At 45.3% G+C, this 24,093-nt stretch overlaps 1 protein-coding gene across 3 annotated transcripts in view; it reads right to left on the bottom strand.

The window, feature by feature from the left end:
• The window catches only part of LOC148028426 (callose synthase 5-like), a 275,331-nt gene that overhangs the window by 175,335 nt on the left and 75,903 nt on the right, over positions 1-24,093 (bottom strand). For all 3 annotated transcript variants that reach the window (XM_087690228.1, XM_087690230.1, XM_087690229.1), the window contains exon 10: positions 2,450-2,584. In XM_087690228.1, the coding sequence (XP_087546354.1) occupies positions 2,450-2,584 (135 nt within the window). The remainder of the gene's footprint in view (positions 1-2,449; positions 2,585-24,093) is intronic.

The following is a 24,093-nucleotide window of genomic DNA, read 5'->3' as shown; positions in this document are numbered from 1 at the left end:
AAGGGCAGGACTGCAGTCAGTCTTGCTAGCTGTACGTGATCCATCAAACTTGAACAAATGGACAATTTTTTGTCCAACCTCCTAATTGCCTCTCTCTCAAGTAGACTTTTGTATGGAAACAATCTACATAAACAGTACCAAAATCTGTTTTTTGTTCTGCACTCCCTTACCCTTTTACAAAGCCTTCTCTCCTCAATAGAAAGAAAAGGTATCCTTCTATTAGCAGAACTGTATGATGGGCTACATATGCCCCAGGCATATACTAATGTACCTGGGACAGTTGAGTTCTTGTTTCCTAACTAGCTGGCCACTCTGTTATTGGCTGCACTTAAAGAAATGGCCACATCTAACAATCAAGGCAAGATGAGTTGTTGTAGCATTGTGCTTATCAATCCTTTTAGACATCTGTTGCACAGGAAAGTCACCTTCTAAGGCTTCAAAGCATCCTAAACCCTATGCCAACACCTAATGAAAGTGAGGAAAAATCCAATGTCTGTCCACAGCTATATAAATGTTGAAGAATCATAAATCTGGACCACTGAAACTCAACACCCCAACTTCAAATGAATAGTGGAACAAAGCAGTGCCACAGATATCAAGCAATGTTCTCTTCTACCAAAACCAAAGTCTTCATAATCTTGTGTTATAATGACACCTGGCTAGTTTCAATTAGCCAAAGTTGGTGGTAACAACTAGTGATTCTCACCTTCTCTTTGAAAAAAATATAGACTAAAGGCTGCCATATAAGTCATCCATCATCCCTAAACACAGACAAACATTTGAATTTTTTTGATTTTATTAGGATAAACAAGGGAACAAGGTCTGGAGCCTAGACAAGTTCAAACATATTGCATCCTTTGGGAATTATGTTTTCGCAAAAGACATCGCCAAGGTAGTCTCCTTGATCCCACTAAGCCAATGCTCCGTTGTGTCTTATGAGTTCTCAATCTACATCTGCAGAGAAAAGTCTATTTCAAAAAAGTTCACTATTCCTTAACTGAGTCTTGCCTGCAAGTTGTACAGTAAAGCGCCCATCATGTGACCAGAGGATAGGTTGCCTATACAGTTCCAAATTAAAGTCTCTCCCGTCCTTTCCTCCTCACATAAAGAATCCTCTGATACAGCGTAGCCTTAAAAACTGACAAGCTAGAAACAGCAACACTGGATGATACAATCTATCCTGAGAGGCTATGCTGAGCCTAGCTTTTATCTAAGCAATAGTCCATCTAGTTTTAGGCTAGTGGGACTAAGGCCCTCAAAGAAAACCACAGAAGAATGTTCTCATAAACTAGTTTGATTCACTACACCAGCTTAACTTGATTATAAATCATGTAGTTCTGGCCTTGCAAGCCTCTCATTTCCCTATCAAATGAAACTCTTGATAATGTGTTCCATCCCATCCTCAAAAGTTCTAAAGGAAAGCCCAACAAGTGGTGATGTACCGCACGAAATTCTCAATGACATGTTCCTTTACACAGTTGAAAAGTTAAAGAAAAAGCCAAGAGGTGGTGCACAGTGTTCTACAACATCATTAAAAGTCCCGGAGAAAGCCCAACAACAGGTGGTGTACCACATGATTACTCAAACAGTATGGCTCGTCACTATCAACAGTTCAAAACCTCACAGAACAAGTCACATTTCACATTCTGTCGTTTTCTCCATCGTCTTCCCGAAATGCTTCATGAACCTTTATTGCCTCTATCCCAATGTCTAATGATCTTAAAATGAAACTTAAGTACCTCAATCTTTTCATTACTAACTTTTAACATTGAAATATTGGAAAATTTGTGGTGGAGCTTGAAAATTGGCCATAATTTGACTATCTTCTTGGATGAAAGTTGCATTGTCAACAAATATTTTTAAACTAAAAATGGAAGTCTTTCCTCTTGCTACAATCCCGTAGTCTAAATCCCTTCTCATTCTTGAGCCTCTTCAAAGGTTACTTTTCGCGCATCTAAATGAGGTGGGTCACTCTTATTTCTTCCTTCTCATTATTTCAACTATCCAATCTTTCTCCTTATCCTTCTAATTCCAATCTCATGTAGTATTCAAGATAGCCTAGGTTTCACAAGGATGTTAAAATTTTTAAGGCACAACTGTATATACCTGATCAAACATCACAATATTCCTCAATTTTATTTCACACACAAATCTAAATGGGGTAAATCAATCAAAAAGGTAAAACATCAAGCATGGAATGTATGGCTAAGGCATGATGCATGTCCAAGTGCTTCGGGACAGAAGCTAAGTTGCAATCAACGCAAAAGCATGACATATCACAAAACCTCATGCATTAACGCATATCAATTCATAAAAATGCATAAAGCCTGTACACATTGGTCTGTAAATAGGAAAAACAAAATAACAGCTTCTCAAGTGAGACTCTATGTTAGTTAAAGCTTTTGCACTGATTAAAATCCCAGTGTTCATTCACAAAAGTCAAGTGTACCTTCTCTATGTAGCCATATATAGGTGTCACAACTTCTTCTAAAAATCCATCCAATTTTTTTCCATAAGCAGGCATAAGATTTTCCAGATTATTAGACTCAGTACTAGCGAGCATTCCATGAAGTTCTGATGCCATCTGCAATAAACATTAATGGTAACAGATGCTACCAAATGAGTTGTTATGGTAATATCTTCAGGCTCTTCTTAGTCTCAATGATAACAAAGTCTTCAACCGAAGACAAGATTGCAATATGACATAAAATATGAAGAATCTCTACTTAAATATACACTCACCACATACACTCTATGCACCCCATAAAATGCAACAAAATTACACCTGGATGGAACTGTCGGCTACCTGCAGGCAGCAATTTCTATGCCCAAAAAGTAATCTTTCATGGTCTTAAGCTATATTTCAATCTCCTCCAAAAGTCAGTTAAGAAAGCTGATGATATACTCTGTCTGCTGACTAGCAGTTGGCATTGCTAAAATCCTGCTCCTCTAGATCCTCCTCCCCAATCAATGGTGTATCCAAAACGGGGAGTCAGGACATCCCTGAGAGTCTCACGCACTTCTGCAGGTGGCTGCACGGCACTTCTGGAATCCCACATGCTGCAGTAAACCAGGTTGGGTCTCCCTCTCTGTCTCTCTCACCGTCCCACTGTTGTGCTCTCACAGTCTACCCTGCATGCTGCAGGTGCAGGAAGCATAGGCAATCTGAAGGTCAGATGTTCAGCGCTGCAATCCCCAGGCCCACACGGATACAGAGGTGCACAGGTCAGGACGGAAGCCCTGGGGACAGGCACACAGTTGACCACAATGTCTTTTTTTTTCATAATAGGTAATTGTATTAATAACGAAAAAAGTGCAAGATTACATGATTACAAGATGCATGATGGCTCTACGCCATCGTGCATAAACTCACTGTACAGAAGATCGAATAACTAAAGGAGTAAAAGTCACCACAAAGAAGTAACAGAGATTGCCATATGGCAAGGAGCTAGATCCTCCCCAGGGAGAAGATCAGCATGCTGCACAAGATCTAACTGCCAGTGTAGAAGACCATTGAGTAGAAGATCAACATGCTACACAAGATCTAACTACCAGTGTAGAAGACCCTTGAGTGGCTATGTGTCCCTGGATGCCCACGATAGAGTCAAAGACAAAAGCATCCCAGGTGTTCCAATTATGCCAACAGCCCCAAAATTTGAAAAAATAAGCAATAGACCAAAAAGCACTAGCCAAATATTTGTCAAAAGAGCCAAAATTTTCCTAGCCAAAGGGTAGGAAATAAATCTATGAGATGCAAAGATTCCATGCTGGCTGCACAAAAAAAGTAGTTGCCATTTGAGATTTGGCACTTATTACAAAGGGCTGAAGCAAGGGGAAGGCCACCAATAATCACTCTCCAAAAAATGACCTTGCATATGCATGAGGTCTTGTTCAACCATCCTTCCATCATTGTCATTTTCCACCAAGCCTTGGATTTATGCATGCCCCAAATCGCATTGGCTTTAGTAACCAGCCAATGCTTGTCCTTAACCAAGAGATGATACACTTGGGTAGCGGAAGCTTTTTGAAGACAAAGACAACTAGCAAGATCCCAATCTTGCCGAGGGCAATCCAAGTCAAGTGCAAGAAAAGGCTGCATCAACTTTCAATCTAGCCCATTAGTCGCAATATCCAATGAGGAATCCGAAAAAGTCTCATCACCGTATGGAAAGACATCAGGCCCCAACAGTTCATCAAAGTGGGGTGCGCAAAAAAAGACAAACCCGCAAGTGCCATACGATTGCTATCCTTGCCATCCCAAGAGAGCAATTGCAACACCATCAACAATTCCAACGGAAAGGAATTCGCCTCCAAACAATCCTCTATACGATGCTAGTGGGCCTTCTGAAGAATGAGCCTACAACAAGAAACCAAATGATTTACCAAAATGGAGAAGGGTGTGGAAAAGTGAGCATCCGAATCAAGAATGTGCCACCATGAAGCTTGTATGTCAGTGTTACCATCTACACCACCTCGGTCTTCCAAAAAAAAGAGGACTATAAAGACCCAGGGATTACGATCAATACACATTGCTCTAAAGAGTAACCAATGAAGGGCCACCATATGGGTATGTACATCCAAAATCGCCCCACCACCCATGCTTTTCAGGTTGCAAACATGGCTCCAAGAAATCCAAGGGATACCTACACATAAAGTGTCCTTTTCTATCACATAAAGCGAATGTGCCTAGTAAGAACCCTCAAGGTGGAGGCAGTCCAAGGCAAAAGAGGCAAAAGATATGTGACCATAGGAAGCATAATGGACTCCGCCACTTTAAGGCGAACATGGAAAGGCCACGCTTGGGATTTCCAGTATAGAAACTTCGCCTCCAAGTTCAAAGAAATCCATTGCAACAATTGCTTGGGCTGAAAATCAGCATCCAAGGGGTAACCCAAATGCCGCCTGACATTCCCACAGGTGATCACCATCGCTTGCCATTGCAAAGACTGCTAATCCAGTTCAGTACAGCTGATGAGGAAGGATTTGGCTACATTAATATAAAGACGAGAGGCTTGGCCAAAAAGTTTCCATACATCCAATGCCATGTGGAGATTCGCTCATTCCACTTTGACAATCATAAATGTGTCGTCCACTAGCAATTGGCCCACAAAATGTTCACCAAAAGGGAAGAGACAGACAAGCCAACTGTCCCGTTGTCACCAAGTGACAAAGCATAGAAAGGACCGGATGGGTTGCCAAGGCAAAGAACAAGGAACTCAAGGAGCAACCATGTCTGACTAATTGCACCACATTAAACGGCTCAGTGACCCCACCATTTATCATGACCCGCGAAGAGGCATCCATGTTGATTGTGTCTATCAAATAGGACATGTGCGAACTGAAACCCATAACATACATGAGGTCTGCCACAAAAGACCAATCCAAATAATCAAAAGCCTTTTCAAGGTCCAATTGAATCACCACGACTTCCTGCTTGGAGTGCTTTGCATAGTCAGTGGCCAATTGAACATTCAATACATTGTGCAAGATATTCCGGCCCGTGCAACCTTGAAAATTTTTATGTAACTGACACGAAGCATCTTGCCAGTGTTAGTCAAGCTTTGCAACTTGGCTTGCTAATAAGATCTTAACTGGATTTGTTGGATGAGATCTATCTATCTTATGGCCAGTGGTAGTAGGAACGGATCATCTGGGGAATCAATCAGCAAGGAGCGGACCAATGCTAGCATTGCTTCAGCCACATGCCGATGTTGCATGCAAAGAGAAGCATGATGAATACCATATTGCATGGCAACCCTCTGCACATTACGGAGTAGTTGCTAAAAGGAGTCACTACTCCCTATGAGAAAATAAGTCAGAAATCTATCAATCAGCCATTCCATATAACCCTTAAAAACCGAGTGCTTCAGATAAAATGAAATAAAATGCAATTAGAGTCTTACCAAGAATTGTGCAAAAGGGGCAACAAGGTGCACAAGCATGTCAAACTGCAAAGAAAAATGATCTAACAAAGTGTATTGTTGCAGCACTTGGATACCAAAAATCTCTGGCAGGAAAGCATCATCATATATCATATACACACGTTCCAAGTGGGACTGCGTGGCGGCCGAGTACTCTGCTGATTGAAAAGTAAAGCCCAAATCCAATGGACGGAGCCAAGACGAAATATAATGTTTCAAAACAACCCTCAAAATCATGCCACAAACGTGTTGAGCTAAAATATGCATTACTTGCTGATTAGCCTCTTAAACAGCCCCAAAGCACACTAAAAAATACTCTTTAAAAGTAAAAACCCCAAAACAAGGAGCGGTTCGAGAGAGTTTAGTGGAAACCCTAATTTTTGGGGCACCCTTCCACATCTATAAATAGACAAGATGCCCCCATTCATCCCTATTCTGTTTGTGCAGATTTCACACTCTCCAGTGCAGATTTCAGTCATCAGCCTCCTCCCACGTGGCTGTCCAGCCCTCGAGACTGCTGCCACTCCATGCATGTTTGCTGCTGCTGCTGGCGCCTTCATCCATGCTGACGTCAGCTGCTGGTGACATCATCATCTGCTAAGATCTGATCATCCAATCATCGCCAGCCACATCAGACACTTTCAGCCAGCTGTTTACAGCAGACTGTGCACAGTTAACAGCCTTTGATCAGATGTACACTGCTGCATTTACCAGTTTCCAGCCTCCAGACTGCTGCGTTTTTGTGACCAGCCTGCTGCCATTCACTATTCAGCACTCCTACACTCCGACTGATGGTCACATACTTGGGATCCGTCTCCGGTGGACGTCACACTTTGACATTGCTCTACCCTTGAGCACACTGTACACTCTTACATTCATTTACAGCATTCATTCACTTCAGAGTTGCCTTCTCTCTCTCCCTTCTTTTGTTTGTGTTTGAGTTTCTCTATTTAAGTTTTGAGTTTTGAGTTTTGCGTTTACGGTTTGAATTTTGCCCTCTATGTCTGTGTCTGTGTCTGTCTCTTTGTGTTTCTGTCGTGGTCGTACACTCTCTGTGTCCTTAGTGCAAACCCTAGCAATTTCCTTCACATGGTATCATAGCCGGTGCTCTTGTAAAGAGTATACTGCGGATATTGTGGAGAGCTAGTCTTTGTGTGAGGCACACAATACGACTCGTAACTGAATCACAATGTCCCAGACACCTTCTTCTCCAGTTCCTATGATGTCTTATCAGGCTTCTCCATCATTGGAGGCCCTGATATAGCATTATGGACTCGGTGAGGAGGACAACACTCCACTTTCACCTTCACCTTCTTCTACTCCTATTCCAAATTTCACTAACATGACAAAGGAGGACTTTGAGGAGTACTATCACAACAAGTACGGTGATGTTTACACCCCTCCTACCAGTTTTGCTACCACATTCGAACCGGTTGGTGAGGCTGGCCACCTCTCCGATCATGGAGGACATACGGCATTCAGAACGTCTGGCGATCCATCTTCATCATCTCAGCCAGGTCCAATGTCACGTTTATACAATTCTTTTGTGTTGCATGAATCAAAACCCTCGCTTGTTTCTTCTTTTGAGGTACAGGCTTTGCGTATGTGAACTTCAATAGAGGGGGACTCACGAAGTAGACGAAATTCAGGTATATCTACAGCTTCTGTTTCATTTGAGCATATCACACACACTTCTCACTTCCCTCTCATCCCACCCTCTTCTATATCACACCTTGATCACCTCTCATCATCTTTCCAAAACCTTGGATTACACTCCACATCTGCATCACACACCCTAGGGGTTGGATCTTCCATCTCCGCTCCTAGCACTTTTTTCTTCTCCGCCCCATTCTCTACGTCTTTGCACCATGGTACTTCGTTAGGGGTAATGCCACCCTTTAACACATTGCCTCTCACCTTGCCAAAAGGAAAAAGAAAAAGAAAACCCGGCAAGCTTCAGCAAATGAGCACACCCATAACTCCCGGGTCGACTGTGATGGGCATTCCCCTCACGATCCCCAGCTTCACATCTCCCATGACCACTCATACACAGGGGTTTCCATCTTCAGCTTATGGTGCCTCTTCACACTCTCCTTGGGTTACACCTACGTAGGGATTCCCCTCTTCTACTTCCCGTGTTCTCATCCCACCTCCTTGGGTTCTTCATGTGACTACCATGCCCATGCCTAGTCAACCCATCCCTATCAATGGATCCACCTTGCACACTACCCGCATGCCTAGTGGGCACTCTGGGACCCCTTCCCAAGTGTACTCCACTCCCCCATCCTACCCACACTACACTTTTTCACACTATCCATCTCCAAGTACTACCACTCCTATTGTAACGGCCAAGAATGCCTTCATGGATAAGACATGTTTTAACGGGTCAAATTTCAACACTTGGTCTAATTTCATGCAACAAGTGCTTAAGTCTGACGATCTTTGGGACCTCTCATTGGTCTAGAGCCTATGCCGGACCCTCGACTAGCTCACCCTAATTACATCCGTCAATGGAGAGCCCGCAATGCCACAACCAATGTTGAGCTCATGCAGGGATTGCTTCCTGAGTTTCAATCTCAGTTGCAGCACTTCCCGCTCGCATCAGAGTGTTGGAGTCACCTTCTCGACTGCTATGCAGCTCGTGATCATTCGGCGCATCAATCTCGACTTTGAGCTTTAAGAGTTCTCTATTAAGGAAGGGGATGATCTCAAAGTCAAGTTGACTGAATATAGGCAGTTACTTATCGAGTTCGCCACTACTTGCTCTCCAAAGTCAGATGACGATCAGGTTACATTCTTCTTGAATAAGTTACCCGAAAAATACTTTAATTTCATTCAACACATCATCTCCCAGCCTGGATTGCCAACCTTCTACGAGTTTGAGTGCCAATTCTTGCGTTACACAAGGCTGCATGCTCAAGTCCACAAGAAATCCTCATCATAGTCTTATTCAAAGCAAAGGGGGTTGGTTGCCTCTTCTTCAGGAGGGAAAACCACCAATGGCAAGAACTCGAAAGATGCGAAGGCAAGCCACTCACAGGGTGACTCCTCTTCCTCGAATGGAACCAAAGAATCTAGACCTATCTGGCAGCAACTCCCTAAGAAAAACCACTTTTACACACACTTCCAAAGAGCAGGCCATGTGGACAAGGAGTGTCGCTCCAAGGCCCAAGGTCTTCCACCTAAAACGCCTCTGCAGACCGCTGCAACTGCACAGTCCAGTGGGGCTACGCCTTCCACTGCTACTTCATCTGCTTCTTCAGCACCCGCCGTTGCTGCTAGACATGTGGCTCGAGTACAACCTCAGCAGCCCATCTCTTTCACTACCCCTAAGGGACTGGCTGATTGGTCTGCAGGTTCCAATCCTGTTGCACTTTATGCATCTATCTCACCTTCCTCCCCACCTCACCATGCGTTCCCTTAGAGAAGCCCTGCTACTCGACATATGCAATGGTAGCCACCTTCTTAGACTAGCATGTCTCTAGGTCCTTTCGAATACCCTAGGTCAGTCTAGCATTCATTTTTTGCACTCTTAGAGTCGGGCCCATAGGATTCATTGTCCTTAGCTTTTCCATTCTTTTATCTTCTACTACATTTATTCACACACATACACATTCATTGCATTTATTTTGAGTTAGACTTTCTTTCTATTCTATTTTGTTTTGGAGCAAATCACCACTAATCTCTGTGTTTGCAGATTCTCATCTCTTTTGCAAGGTTTTATCTTTCAGTGTAGGGCTAACTTGTAGATTGCTTTGGTCCTACTTGGGCTAGAGACATGGGGATGCGCACCGTTTCTTTCATGGTTTCATCATCCTAGGAGTTCTTGCTCTTCTTCCAACATGGCAGTTTCCTCTCCCGAGGCAGATCGTGCAGCATCTCTCTCAATGCTATCATGGTGGTGACTTCTACCTTGCTCTTCTAGCGGGATGCTTCATCCACTTCATCTTCTTTCATTTCTTATGGTTCTCGGCACCATATGAAGACCGACATCAAGCTCCTCTTCCTTCTTCGGCATCTACATCCAAGTTAAGGGGATTCCTATCCTTCTTGGTATTCTACAAGCTTCAACACTTTGTATTCGATATCGGCTTCTCCCCCCTATTGTACCTTACCCTTTGCATTGCATGATTTCATCATCTTTGTACTAGGGCGCTTGGGCAAGTGAACAATTTCCCCATGAGGGACACTGTCCAAGTGGCACTTACTGCATGAGTATTCTTTAGCATGTAGCATACTTTGCATCTCATTATGTAGAGCCCCACTTGAGCGGATCCTAAGTTGTTTCCACTTGCGGCTATTGTTACCCCACCACCATCCTCCTCCATCACATGGATACCTCATCACCTATTTTTCCTCGTCATCAACACCCTGAGTGGATGGGTTAGCTTGTATTGTTTTGTGATGTGTTGGGTGTATCCTCTCTACTCCCGTCTTCTGGGTCACTATTACTCAATCGGCCGCATCACATAAAATTTACCTCACTTATTCAAAAAAAAAAAAAAAGTTCCATGTAGTTCCATCCGCCTTTGTAGGGCTTCGTAGGCCATTGGGCAGCCGACATGCACCCTTTGTCCGATGCCGTGTCCTCTCTACGGTGACTACTTGGATTCCCTTGGTAAGATAACCATCGTCTCTGTAGTCTAGGTAGGCCACTGGGCAGCGGACCTGCACCCTTTGTCCGATGCCCTAGCTGCTTTGGGGTGGGATACCTTAGGGTCAATAATCATCACAGTGGTTGGCCTAACCTTTCAGTCAGATTTGGGCTGAGAGGGGGTGTTGAGCTAAAATATGCAATACTTGCTGATTAGCCTCTTAAACAGCCCCAAAACGGGAAGCGGTTCGAGAGAGTTTAGTGGAAACCCTAATTTTTGGGACACCCTTCCACATCTATAAATAGACAAGCTGCTCCCATTCAGCCCTATTCCATTTGCGCAGATTTCACACTCTCCAGTGCAGATTTCAGCCATCGGCCTCCTCCCACGTGGCTGTCCAGCCCTTGAGACTGCTGCCACTCCATGCCTGTTTGCTGCTGCTGTTGGCGCCTTCATCCAACGTCAGCTGCTGGCGACATCATCATCTGCTGTGATCTGATCCTCCAATCATCGCCAGCCACATTAGACACACTTTCAGCCAACTGTTTACAGCAGACTGTGCACAATTTCCAGCCTTTGATCGGCGGTACACCGCTGTGTTTACCAGTTTCCAGCCTCTAGACTGCTGCGTTTTGGTGACCAGCCTGCTGCCATTCACTATTCAGCACTCCTACACACTGACTGGTAGTCACAGGCTTGGAATCCGTCTCCGGTGGACGTCACACTCTGACATTGCTCTGCCCTTTTGAGCACACTGTACACTATTACATTCATTTACAGCATTCATTCACTTCAGAGTTGTGTTCTCTCTCTTCCTTCTTCTGTTTGTGTTTGAGTTTTTGCATTTAGGGTTTGAGTTTTGAGTTTTGAGTTTTGCGTTTAGGGTTTGAGTTTTGTCCTCTGTGTCTATGTCTGTGTCTGTGTCTGTGTCTATGTCTATCTCTTTGTGTTTTTGTCGTGGTCGTACACTCTGTGTGTCCTCAGTGCAAACCCTAGCAGTTTTCTTCACAACACGGCTCTCCAGTGCATCCATTACTGAGTGCTCAAAGGTAGACTACGTATGATGAACGCACATGTTCAAATCTCCCACTATTTCCCGGTTGCCAATAGACCAACAAGCTGCTAGCCGACCCCATAGATCCTGTCAAGATGAAGTCATTAGGTGTGTAGAGGCCTACTAGCCATAGTACCTCCCCTTCGAATAGAATTTCAACCATTGGAAAATGGCCATGGACATCGTTCTTGACAAGGGTCAGCTGAAACTTGCCATTCACGACCATAAGCACACCTGAATAGTGCCAAGCTGAGCCCCCTACATTAAAAAACCAAAAGCCATGGTAATCCACGATTTTGCCAACTTCACTATTATTTTTAAGCTCAACAACACAAAGCACATCTGATTGTCATGGAAGATGCCTCGCATATCATGCTGCTAATTGCATGAACAAATGTCACGCACTGTTCAGCTAAAATACGCTTTACAGTTGATTAGCATATTTAAACAGCCCCAAAACACACTTAACTAATGAAAAACACAAATTTGGTGCACTGTTTGAGAGAGTTTCAATGGTCCCTCAAAATCCTAATTTTTGGGGCCCCCTTCAACATCTATAAATAGACAAGCTGCCCACCATTCAACTTCACTCCTCTTGTGTAGATTTCAAACATCAACCTTCGTCCACGTGGTAGTCCTACCTTTGCGATAGCTGCCACACCTTCCACAACTCCTCCAGTGCCTGGGATCTTCATCCATTGCTACCGCCCACTATCAGGTGCCTAACACTTGGCCGCATTCCAGATCCCCATCATTGCTAGCCCCTCCTGTTGCTTGCATTTGGACGCTATAGTCCTAGGTGTCAAATGGCAGCCCTTTTTTTGGTGGGTCTTTTTGTGGGACTTCTTCCAAGGACTTCATCTTTTGTAACACATACACATATAAAATCAGTATATTTTGTATAAAGTCGAATCAAATCAGCCCACATTACACATACAATTTTTCTACAATGGAAAATACATGTATGCATGCATGCACATGCATAAGTTTTTTGGTAGTACACATTCACCCACACACATCGTAACAAGGGACCGGTTTTGGAGACAGAAATAGGGATGAGGACAAGAATAATGAATTGCCATCCCCTATTACCATGAGAGGAGACTCTAACATGGGGACGGGCTGGGACGGTATGGAGATGGGATGGGACTGGGACGAGAAACTACAAAATGGCTATCCCCTGTTACTATGCCCACACATTCACCCACCACATCACATGCATACATTTTCAAATGCTATTTATGTATGTCATCCCCTCCCCTATCTCACCCCCCATCCCCATTCCCTACTTTTAGTCGTCCCCCATTCCCAACCTTGTCCCCGTCCCACATTATATACTTTCAACCACATTGTTTAGTTTATACATAGATGAAGTGTTTGATTACATTGACCGAGAAGGAGCTGAAGCCAGCCTAGCAGGGGTGCTAATACCGATATTATTGTATGCAGATGATATTGTTCTCATTTCAAATTCACTTGAGGGATTGCAACACCACCTAGATGATTTGCACATTTTTTTGGGAAGATCAAAACCATGGTCTTCAATACTTCAACAACATGGATGACTAGATCTACGTACCAATTCACATTCTGGGGAGACAGTGAAGCATGTGAGGGAATATGTCTATCTAGGAGTCACCTTCTCTGGCCCATGTTTTTTGTTGAGAGGGGCATCAGAAACACATTTGGCACGAGGATATGCACCACTAGGGGCACTCAAGAGCCAATGTGCTCACATACAGTTCCAAGAGCCTCGCACCAAACTATAGTTATTTGACACCCTAGTCACACCTAGACTACTATATGAAGCAGAGGTGTATGGGGTTGCAACTTGTCCCACATGCGTCTTAGCCCACTCATTGATCATATTGGAGCACAGAGAGATTATTATGATGGTTGGGATAGCCTAGAGAGGCCATTGACCATGATGATAGCACGTATGATTAGGAGTAAACCCTCCACCCCACATCCCATTGTCAGAGTAGAGCTAGAGGCAACATCTATAGTTATGAAGGCACTCTTCAAGGCAGTGACCTTTTGGCACAAATTATGGACGCTTCCATGTCATAGATACTCAAGATTGGCACTAACTTCATCTAGACAACTAGCAATAGGAGGCGAGAACGACTGTTGGTTTTCACAGATGACTATTTGGATGAGCCTATGTGGTTTTCCGCCTTCCACCTTTTGACTACCCTGCACTTTCTCTCAGTCGACCAAAGCTAAATCAAGTGATTGGAGCTGATATCTTGAGAATTGAGACACCAAGGGCATGGACCCACCCACCACTCCCTCTAGGAAGGAGGATGGAGTTCTACAAGAGTCACTTCTTGTGTCTCTCTGATGATGGTTTCACTATTCGGCTAGCATACATGGACACCCATCTCTCCCACAACATATGGGTCGCTATCGGACAGATTTGCAACTCCTCTCATAGGCTACAGATGGAGAGAGGCAGATGGATGGATACCACAACATAGGATAGGACCTAACAGCTTTGTGGCGGCCGAGAGCCTGAGATGGAGCACTATACATGCAAATGCACACTATACTATGACATACGAGGACAGTACCACTGCCTCGTCCGTGATGGCTTTGGACCTCTTCGTCACGTCATGGAGTACAAGGACCATAGATGCCTAGATCTTTTCCTCTTGGAGCTACAAAGGCACTACACAGCACTACTGTGAGACAAGAGGCTACCTCACCCAAAGGGACCTACATAGAGAGCAATGACAGACTTTTCTACAAAACCGACACTATTGACACTACTAGCCTAACAGAGATAGAGCCATCCTGCCAAACACCTTACATTCCATGCAATTGAGTCACATTAGATAGAGCCATTTCACTTCATCGAGCATGACAACCCCATCTATCACGACTAGGTCCAAGGAGACCACACCACAACCACATCAGAGCCACTATCACGAGACACCAAAGACTCACCAGCAGGCATATCAATGGAGTAGTTAGGGACCGCATCATAGCTAAGATCACGTGCTGATCTTGAGATCAGCTATAGCCTATAGTCTCCACCGCATTTTTTATACATGTTTCTATCACATTTCGTTTTCCTTTTCTTTTCTTTTCTATCAATAAGACAACACTAGGCATGGTTCAACCCTAGCATCATCCCATCATACAATTATCCTCAGCCTTTGTTTCATAGGCCACTTACTTATTTTAAAGTGATCTTAACCTTACTCATGACATGACATTACATATAGATGTGCTCTAGATTTTGTCTCATAGAGCACATTTGGCCTTATGAAGACATTAATCTCTTATTTTTCGTGAAGATAATAGAATTAAGTAGCAATATTTACATCAAACCATCAGGTCAACTAAGAAATATAGAGCAGACAAATCACCAAGACTCTGTAACACACAAATATCACACAGAAAGGACACTTAGTGGACAGCGTTGAGGCATATTTGGCATACTCAGAATACCTTTATTTTTTATTCGGCCTTGTGCATCCATGGTCATGTGGCTCGTGTTCCTGGTTTAGTGTTATGGTAGATCTCCTCTATGGTTTCAGACAATCTGGTTTTTCTTGACATTGTTGCTCCCTCGCTGGATATCCATGAAACAGGTTCTACACAGCACAATTGATCGTGGATTTGTGACCATTTCACCGTCAGAGATGCTCAAGCGGACCACGTTTTCCTTAGCAAAGGAAGTATGCAAACCGCAATAAAACTTGTTCAACTAACAATTATTGTCTTGCAATCCCTCTAATAGTGCTCCAAAAGGAAGTATGCTCCAAAAGGATCAACATGATGCATATGCATCTCAAAAACCACAGGAAATGATAGCCTTGCAAAACCTTGATTTCCAAAATCTCCAGTGAAAGGAATCATCACGCATAATGAAGAGCCAATTCCAAGCGGCTCCAAGTTTCTAGGTGTTGTGCCGAATGAAAGGTGTAGCCATGGTTTAGAGGAGATAACCAAGACCACAAATCCTGTTTCAAAACTGCTAAAGCAAGGATGTTCCAATGTTGGCATTCTGAGACATCCATGAGTCCATGTTTGTAGGTCAATGGGCCAACACCCATATTGAAATCTCCTATGATAAATCTAGGCCTTCCAAGGGAGAGGCAAGATCTCAATTGGTACCATAACTTGTGACGACTAGGAACATCATTAGGAGCATAGAGACCCACCAGCCATAGCACTTCGCCCTTCATACGTAATTTTCACAACTATGAATCTGCCCGATACATCTCTCTTAATCACTACTAGTTGAAATTTCTCTCTGACAATTAGCAACACACCGGAATGCGTTCTTGTTGAAACACCAACATAGAAAAGCTTGAAGCCATGATAGTGTAGGATTCTCCCTACTTCTTTCTGACTCTTGTGCCCTGTCACACGCAAAACATCCCAAACATTAGAGTGCAAGGTTTTCCACATGCACGTTGCCTGCCATGTAAACAAATACCTCGAACATTCCATGTAGCGATTTCCATGATGAGATTGGAGATCAAGGGTGGGATTGCAACTGCCTCGCTACAGCTTTATTTGCCAAAACAACAAGAACATCCTCATTCAAAAAATCTACCAACACAGTGAAGGCATTTGTCCCATTACCACATGCTTTCGAACTTGAGGGCTGATCCACATCCACTATGCTACTATGTGGGTACTTGTGGTCCCATAGAGCAAGGGTGGGATTGCAACTGCCTCGCTACAGCTTTATTTGCCAAAACAACAAGAACATCCTCATTCAAAAAATCTACCAACACAGTGAAGGCATTTGTCCCATTACCACATGCTTTCGAACTTGAGGGCTGATCCACATCCACTATGCTACTATGTGGGTACTTGTGGTCCCATAGAGTAATCAGCTTACCTTGCTTGTCAAAGGCCAAATGCTTAGGGGACGCATGTAATGACTCGTGTCGAGCCTTAGGATTAGAGGTTTCCTTAATGGTCAAAGGTGTAACACCAGCACCTTGGGACTAAGGCTTGTCCTTATGACGCGCATAGGTGCATAGGGCATTCTATGTATCCTTTAAGGATCCAATGTTCTAAACATCATTTGAATTTTTTCCCTTTTTCAACTACAACTCTTGCTAGGCATGGATACCATGTGTGAGGGGTGAAAGCAATTGTTTGCCTTTGCCCAAATTTCCCTCTGCAGGGCTGGGCATCTATATGCATATGTGGCTTCAATACATTCTGTCATAAAGTGACCCAATTTTCCACAATTGAAGCAATATCCCGCAAAGGTTCCCCATTAGAGGCAAAAGTGCAGTGTGTGTATACCATGGCAATTCACCCATAGCCAAGTGGGAAACTTGCGAGAGGTATTCTATATGCACATTTTGTTTCTATAGATGGATCGAGTACTGGGTGGATACCAACACTTTGCCAATCCTAGACATGGCATCAAGCAAAAAGGGCCAATACACAGCTAAGCAACCCTCCACTTCCACCCAAACCGGACATTCTTGGTTTAGCAATTCTATGAAGTCTACCAAGGGCCACCATGGGACAACATGCAATAATAAAACAATGGCAACTTACTTAAAAAGCACCTCACACTGATGAGGGGATCAGAGCAGTATCTCATAAAAACCCCTTGAGGCCATAAAGATGTCCTCCACACAATCCTCTTGCACAACACCCATCATCCATGAGCATACCGAAGATATGGTAGAAATTGTGGTACTAAAGAACAAGATGACCACTTTCCCATGGAAGGACAAGAAGGAATGCAACACCTTTTTTCTATCCACAATAGTAACGATGGCATCACTCTCTTCAAAGTTGCTGCAATTATCCTGATTATGTTGCACATACTCCCCAAGCAACATGTTGGCAAATTCCAAAAGATGCTCCCAATCCAAGTCCTAGGAGTCATTTGACTGCACTCTTGCTTGAGCATAGGACAAGATGTGACCCATCTCCAAAGCACAAGGCAATGTTTGCAATTCCCCACAAGGCAATACATTTGTCCCTTCCACGGGGGACACCTCAACACACTTCGGATGCTTGACAAGGGGCTCACCATGTTCCATGTCAGAATTCGGGGTCATTTCTTCCTCATCCATGTCCGACAGAAATCCATGAAATGCCTGCCTGCAGTGAATCCTTCTTCCATAGCATGAAACGGATGGGATGAGTGAGAGCCTTCAAAGTAGTAGGCGTCCATGGCAACAATGGCAGGAAATACGTTAGCATTGGGAGCATAATTGACTGAGCCACTTTGAGGCGGACATGGAAGGGCCACGCTTGCGACTTCCAATACATAAACTTCGCCGCCAGTTTTTGTGAAATCCACTCCAGCAGGTCCTTTGGCCATACATCCACCCCCAATGGGTATCCAAGATGCCTGACAATAGAGCCACGGGAAACCACCTGGCCTTGCCAGCCTAATGACTGTAAATCAGGCTCCGTGCAACTGAGAATGGCTGACTTAAAGGCATTGATGCGAAGCCCAGAGGCCTGACCAAAAAGCGTCCAAACATCTAATGCCTTGCGAATGTTGTCCCTGTCCGCCTGCAAAATCATACTCTCTCTCTCTCTCTCTCTCTCTCTCTCTCTCTCTCTCTCTCTCTCTCTCTCTCTCTCTCTCTCGTAAAAGGTAATTGTATTAATTACGAAAAAAAGGTACAAGTTGACATGATTACAAGATACACGATGGCTCTAAGCCATCGAATTACAAAAGTCATGGCAAAGACGCAGAGGAAATTGCCATATGCCAGGGAAGTAAGTCCTCCCGAGGGAGTAAGTCAGAGTGCCGAATGAGATCTAACTGCCAATGCAGGAGACCTCTAAGCCTCGCAATATGTCCCGGAACATTAAAGGCCGAATCAAAAAGAAAGGCATTCCGAGTGGTCCAATTGTGCCAGCAGCCCCAGTATCTAAGAAAGTGAAACAAGATCTTCATATGAGACTGTGCCGGTGTGGGGTATTTGGGCCGTATAAAAACCCTATCAAAAGGGCTTAGGGAGAAACTAACCACTGCTCGCCAAATCGCTGACAAGAGTGACAAGATATTCTTCGCAAGAGGGCAAGAAATAAATCGATGACGGGCCGATTCCACACTGGTGGTGCAAAAGAAACAATTGCCGTTAGAGATGCGACGCTTGGAAAGGGCGGAAGCAAGAGGAAGACCACCAATCATAACCCTCCAAAGAAAGTCCTTGCATTTGAAAGGTGTCTTGTTCAACCAGCCCTCTATCACAGTTGCCTTCCACCATGACTGAGATTTACGCAATCCCCATACAGTATTAGCTTTAGTAACCATCCATTCATTATCTTTAATCAGAAGATGATACACCCGGTTAGCTGAGGCCTTTTCCAAATTCAAGCAACCTGCAAGGTCCCAATCCTACCAAGGACGATCCAAAGCAAGGGCAGGAAACGGATGCCTGCTCTGGAGCACTAGCAAAAGCTATTCCATAAATCACGGTATCCACGAGGGATTTTGAAAAGCCTCCTGGCTGTACGAAATGATATCAACAAATTGTGACTACCAAGGGTGGCATCCACAACTGAAGTCAAGCCCAAAGGTGCCATGCGGTTAAATTTTGGTCTAAGCTCACGTTTGCCTTCCCAGGAAAGTAATCGCGAGGCTGCGAACAATTCTAGTTGAAAAGAGTCTATATCTAAGCGGTCCTCCGCAGGATGCCACCGAGCCTTCTGGAGGACCAATTTCCAGGAGCATACCAAATCACCAAGCAGGGATGAAGAAGGACTAGAAAACCGAGAGTCTGCATTAAGAACATGCCACCAGGAGCTCCAAATTTGGGTATTACCATGCAAAAGCCCGTGATCCTCAAGAAAATAACGGGCTATAACGACACACGGGTGATGATCCAAGCACATGGCACGAAAAAGAGACCAATGAAGAGCCAGCATATGAGTTTCGGCATCTAAAATAGCCCCACCACCCATGCGTTTGGTGATACATGCATGCAACCAAGAAATCCATGAAATGCCTGCATGCAAGGACTCCTTCTTCCATAACATGAAACGAATGTACCGAGTAAGAGCATTCAAAGTAGTAGCAGTCCAAGGCAGCAATGGCAAGAAATATGTGACCATTGGCAACATAATTGTCTGAGCCACTTTGAGGCGAACATGGAAGGGCCAAGCCTGCGCCTACCAATACAGAAACTTAGCTGCCAGTTTCTGTGAAATCCACTCTAGTAGTTTCTTTGGCCGAACATCAACACCCAAAGGGTACCCAAGATGCCTGACAATGGAACCACGGGGAACAACCAATCCCTGCCGGCCCAATTACTGTAAATCTGACTCCGTGCAACTAAGAATGGCTGATTTGAAAGCATTGATATGAAGACCAAACGCCTAACCAAAGAGCGTCCAAACATCTAATGCTTTGCGAAGATTATCCTTGTCCGCCCGCAAAATCATAAAGCTGTCATCAGCCAAAAATTGACTAATGAAGTGCTGTCCAGAAGAAAGCGACAATCCAGCCAACTGAATCGAAGCTGCCATAGAAGATAACATCGAAAGATCACCACAAAACGGCCATGTACATCATTTTTAAGAAGAACGGGCTGATATTTCTCATGTACAATCATAAGCACACGAGAATAATGCATGGCATGTGTCCCCGCATAAAACAAGTAAAACCCATGGCAATCCTCGACTTTTCCTGCTTCACCGTGACTCTTGTGCTCAACAGCACACAAGACATCCCACTGATTCTCATGCAATACAGTCCACATGGCATGTTGCTTATTGCGAGAACAAATGCCTCGCACATTCCACATGGCTATCTTCATATGTATTCAAAAAGAAAATCAGGTACGAGGCACAGCTTGCCTCGATTTAACCTTATCTGCTAAAATGTCAAGGACTCCCTCATCCAAAAAATCAGCTAACACGGCAAAAGAGTTCTGACGGCCAGATTTGGAGCTAGACGGTATATCCGCTGTCTTGGGGATGGAACGGGGATGACGACAATCCCATGGGGTAATCACGTTACCTCTAGTATCAAAAGCCAACTTAGCAGGTGGACCCTTTGGACCGTCCGTATATACTTTCCTAGTAGGATGATTACGGGAGCAGGAGAAACCATAGCATGAGCAGTGTGCTCTGAAGACAACATTTCTTTCCTGCGCATATAAGTGCGCATGGAATCTTGTGAAGCAATAGACACAGTATCACCATGCCAGCATCAAACCTTTTACCTTTTTTTGCACGTACATCTACCCAATCATTGCCACGGCAATCCAAACCCGAAACATGTGGTTTACCTTTATCCAAAACTTTAGGTGGCTGGGTTGCATCCTGCGACGGAGCATCGAGCACCATATCTTCCATGGGCAACACAACATGCTCAGCATCTGAAGTCGGTTTCTTCTCTGGGCATTCAGCCATAAAATGCCCCAATTTTCCACACGAAAAGCAATGCCCGGCAAAGTTACCCCATTTCAAGCGAAAGTGCAAAGGATGCATGCCAGAGCAATTAAGACGTAACCAAGCAGGCCTTTTCCTAGCAGTGTCCCATAACATACACAAACGGTTACAATTCATGGCCCTGAGGTTCAGGGGGACCAGAACAGTGCCCACCACGGCCATGGCATCCTTTAACAGTGATCAATAGACAGCCGGACAATTTTTTACTTCAACCCACACTGGGCATTCACTTTGAAGCAAGCGCTGAAAATCTGCCATTGGGCGCCATGGCACAACATGGACCAAACGGTGATCAAAGAACAATGGCAATTTAAACAGGAGATCAGCACGATGCTTCTCAGATTTCAACAGCACCTCATAAAAGCCTCGGGGCCCAACAAAAATCTCTTCAACACACTCCCCTTGTAGCAGAGTGTGCAGCCACCGGCGAATATGCGAAAACACTCGGATCTTACAGTGAAGAAGAGTATAACAGCACGTTCATAAAACACTGAAAATGAGCGCAAGACATTTTTCAGGTCCACAATGGCTTCCACAACATCTTCAGTTGCAGAGTCAGAAAACACCTCATGATTATGTTGAACATAATCGCCAAGCAGAGTATTGGCAAACTCCAGCAAATGCTCCCAGTCAACATCCTGAGAATCCACAAAATCAGAGGCAACCTGAGCATAAGAGCGTTCCTGATGATCCATGGTCTCTTCCGAAGTATGCTTGGTGCGTTTGCCCGCAGGCTGGAAGTCAGGACCAGGGGGCATCTCCTCTGTGCAAGGAACCATATCCTCTGGTTCCTCTGTATCAGAATCCGGACCAAGAGCTGCCACCGTTTGGTCTATGAAAGCCATATCCAGACCAGCCATGGTGTATCACTACTTGTGCCAATGCCGAGGCAGGAGCTCACGGGAGGTAGAAACGGCGCAGGCCTCTCTCTCTCTCTCTCTCTCTCTCTCTCTCTCTCTCTCTCTCTCTCTCTCTCTCTCTCTCTCTCTCTCTCGCCCCGTCATCGCCCGTCTCTCCTCGCCGTCCGTCCCTCGTCCGAGTTCCTCCCCCCCCAATCTCGTCCGAATTCCCCCCACATTCGGACGTCCCTCGTCCGAGTTTCCCCCCCCCCCCCCCAAACAATCTCGTCCGAGTTCCCCCCACAATCGGACCCCCCCCCCTCCCCACGTCACAATTGGACGCCCCCCTCTCCACGTGACCACTCTCCCCGTCCATACCGTCCGAGCCGCTAGACCATGCACGTCAGCCCGCCCCTACAATCGCCCTCCCTACGCTTCCGACAAGAGCAGTCGCCATCTCTCCTCTCTTCGTAGCAGCCGCCCCCCTCTCCCCCGCCCTGCTACAGGCCTCCCTCACGCCCCGGACTCGGCACCCATATCACACCACCCGAATTTTCAGCCACCTCCCACCACACATCCCCTGAGCAAGCCCAGGAACCGCGAGGAAGGGATGGGCTCGAGCAAGACATCCTCGTCACCAGGCAACTGCACAAGAGGGGAGAAAAATGAGAAATACTCAGCGATTTGGAGCAACATTGACAAGGTGACAGACTACCACACAAGGAAAGGCATGGAGGCCCTCCGAGATGTATGCAAGGCGCATGACCAAGACATCAGCAACATCAAGGAAATCATGGCAGCAATGTGCGCAGAAGCTGCACACCAAATCAAGGAGGAAATAAGCACGAAAGTGCAAGACTGGAAGAACGAAATCTACACCGAGATCGCATCACACTTCACCTCCTGGAAGATGGACATTGAAACGTCCCTCCAGGAGAGAAACAGGGTGATCGAAGAACTGAGGCATGAGCTCGATGAATATAGAAACCAGCTGAAGCTACTCAAGAAGGAGGAAGGAGAAATCACCGAAACAACGCCCACCAAGGTGCAAACCGAGATCAACGAGCTGAAGACACAAGTAACAAAGGAGCTCAACACATGGGCGAATATAGTGAAACAAGCACAAGCCGAAGTGGCCGAGAACTCCAAATGGATTGAGGTAGCCAAGAAGTCACCAACAAAGAAGGAGTTTGTGAATGCAACACTGGAGGAGGAGAAAAGGAGAAAGCTTAGAGCGCTCCACATCCGGGTAGTCGGATGGAAGGAAGGGAATAGCCCCCTGGCAGACGCCAAACAGATATGTGAAAAGCTGGGAGTAGCGGACTCTCAAATAGTGGAGAATACATGGCGCGTAGGGAAAGACCTCACCAAGGGAAGGCCTCTTATCCTCAAATTTGCCAACCTAGAATCCAGACGAGCCTTCCTCTCCAAAAGGACAGCTCTAAAAGGGGAAAAAGTCTACCTGGAGGATGACCTCACACCCGCACAGGTGGCACACCGTAAAGAATGCATGCCACAGATCCTGGAGGCTCGCAAAGCGGGAAAATGGGCAGTTTACAGAGATGGTCGTGTCATCATCACAGATAAACGCCAATGACGGGGCACGGCCTATGAGACCCACCTGACGTTTGCAGTGTGGAACTGCAACGGAGCTATGAAAATAGATGCAGGATTATTCCAGGAGACCTTCACTGGCAAGGACATCGTCCTCTACACAGAAACCCACCAAAGCCCAAGCACCTACTTACCAGAAGTGAGGGGATATAGATGGGAGACGGCATGCCGCCCTAGAGCCCAAACAAAAGGAGGGACCCGAGGGTCCGGAGGGGTGGCTGTGTTGTACAGGGAGGAGTTACATCCCACGGTGCAAGTCATGCGGAAAGATGAGGAAGCCTGGTTCATGTGGATCCGGATACACATAGATCGCCCCCGAGACATATACATGGCGGTGTGCTATTTCCCACCAGCACACTCCCCATACGCATCACCGAAGGGTGAGTCACCATACCTACCACTGTACGAAGATATCATGCACTACTCCAACTTGGGGGATGTCATGTTGGCTGGAGACTTCAACGCACGCACGCACAGCACAGAGGCAGACACCCTTCTTCGAGAGCGAAGACCACATGTACAAAGAGATCGCATCGGAGGAGATAGGACTCAACCGGGCATCACAGGACATAGCTGAATGCGCTGAATATGGTGAACACCTCTACTGGCGTTGGGGGGGCACACGGACTAGCCATCCTCAACGGTCTCGACAGATGGCCCGGGTC

This window comes from Lygodium microphyllum, chromosome 12 (genome assembly GCF_053477565.2).
Source record: "Lygodium microphyllum isolate KBCC chromosome 12, Lygodium_microphyllum_v1.1.10, whole genome shotgun sequence".
In the NCBI taxonomy this organism is placed as follows: Eukaryota; Viridiplantae; Streptophyta; class Polypodiopsida; order Schizaeales; family Lygodiaceae; genus Lygodium; species Lygodium microphyllum.
This window is presented reverse-complemented; position numbering and strand designations above follow the sequence as displayed.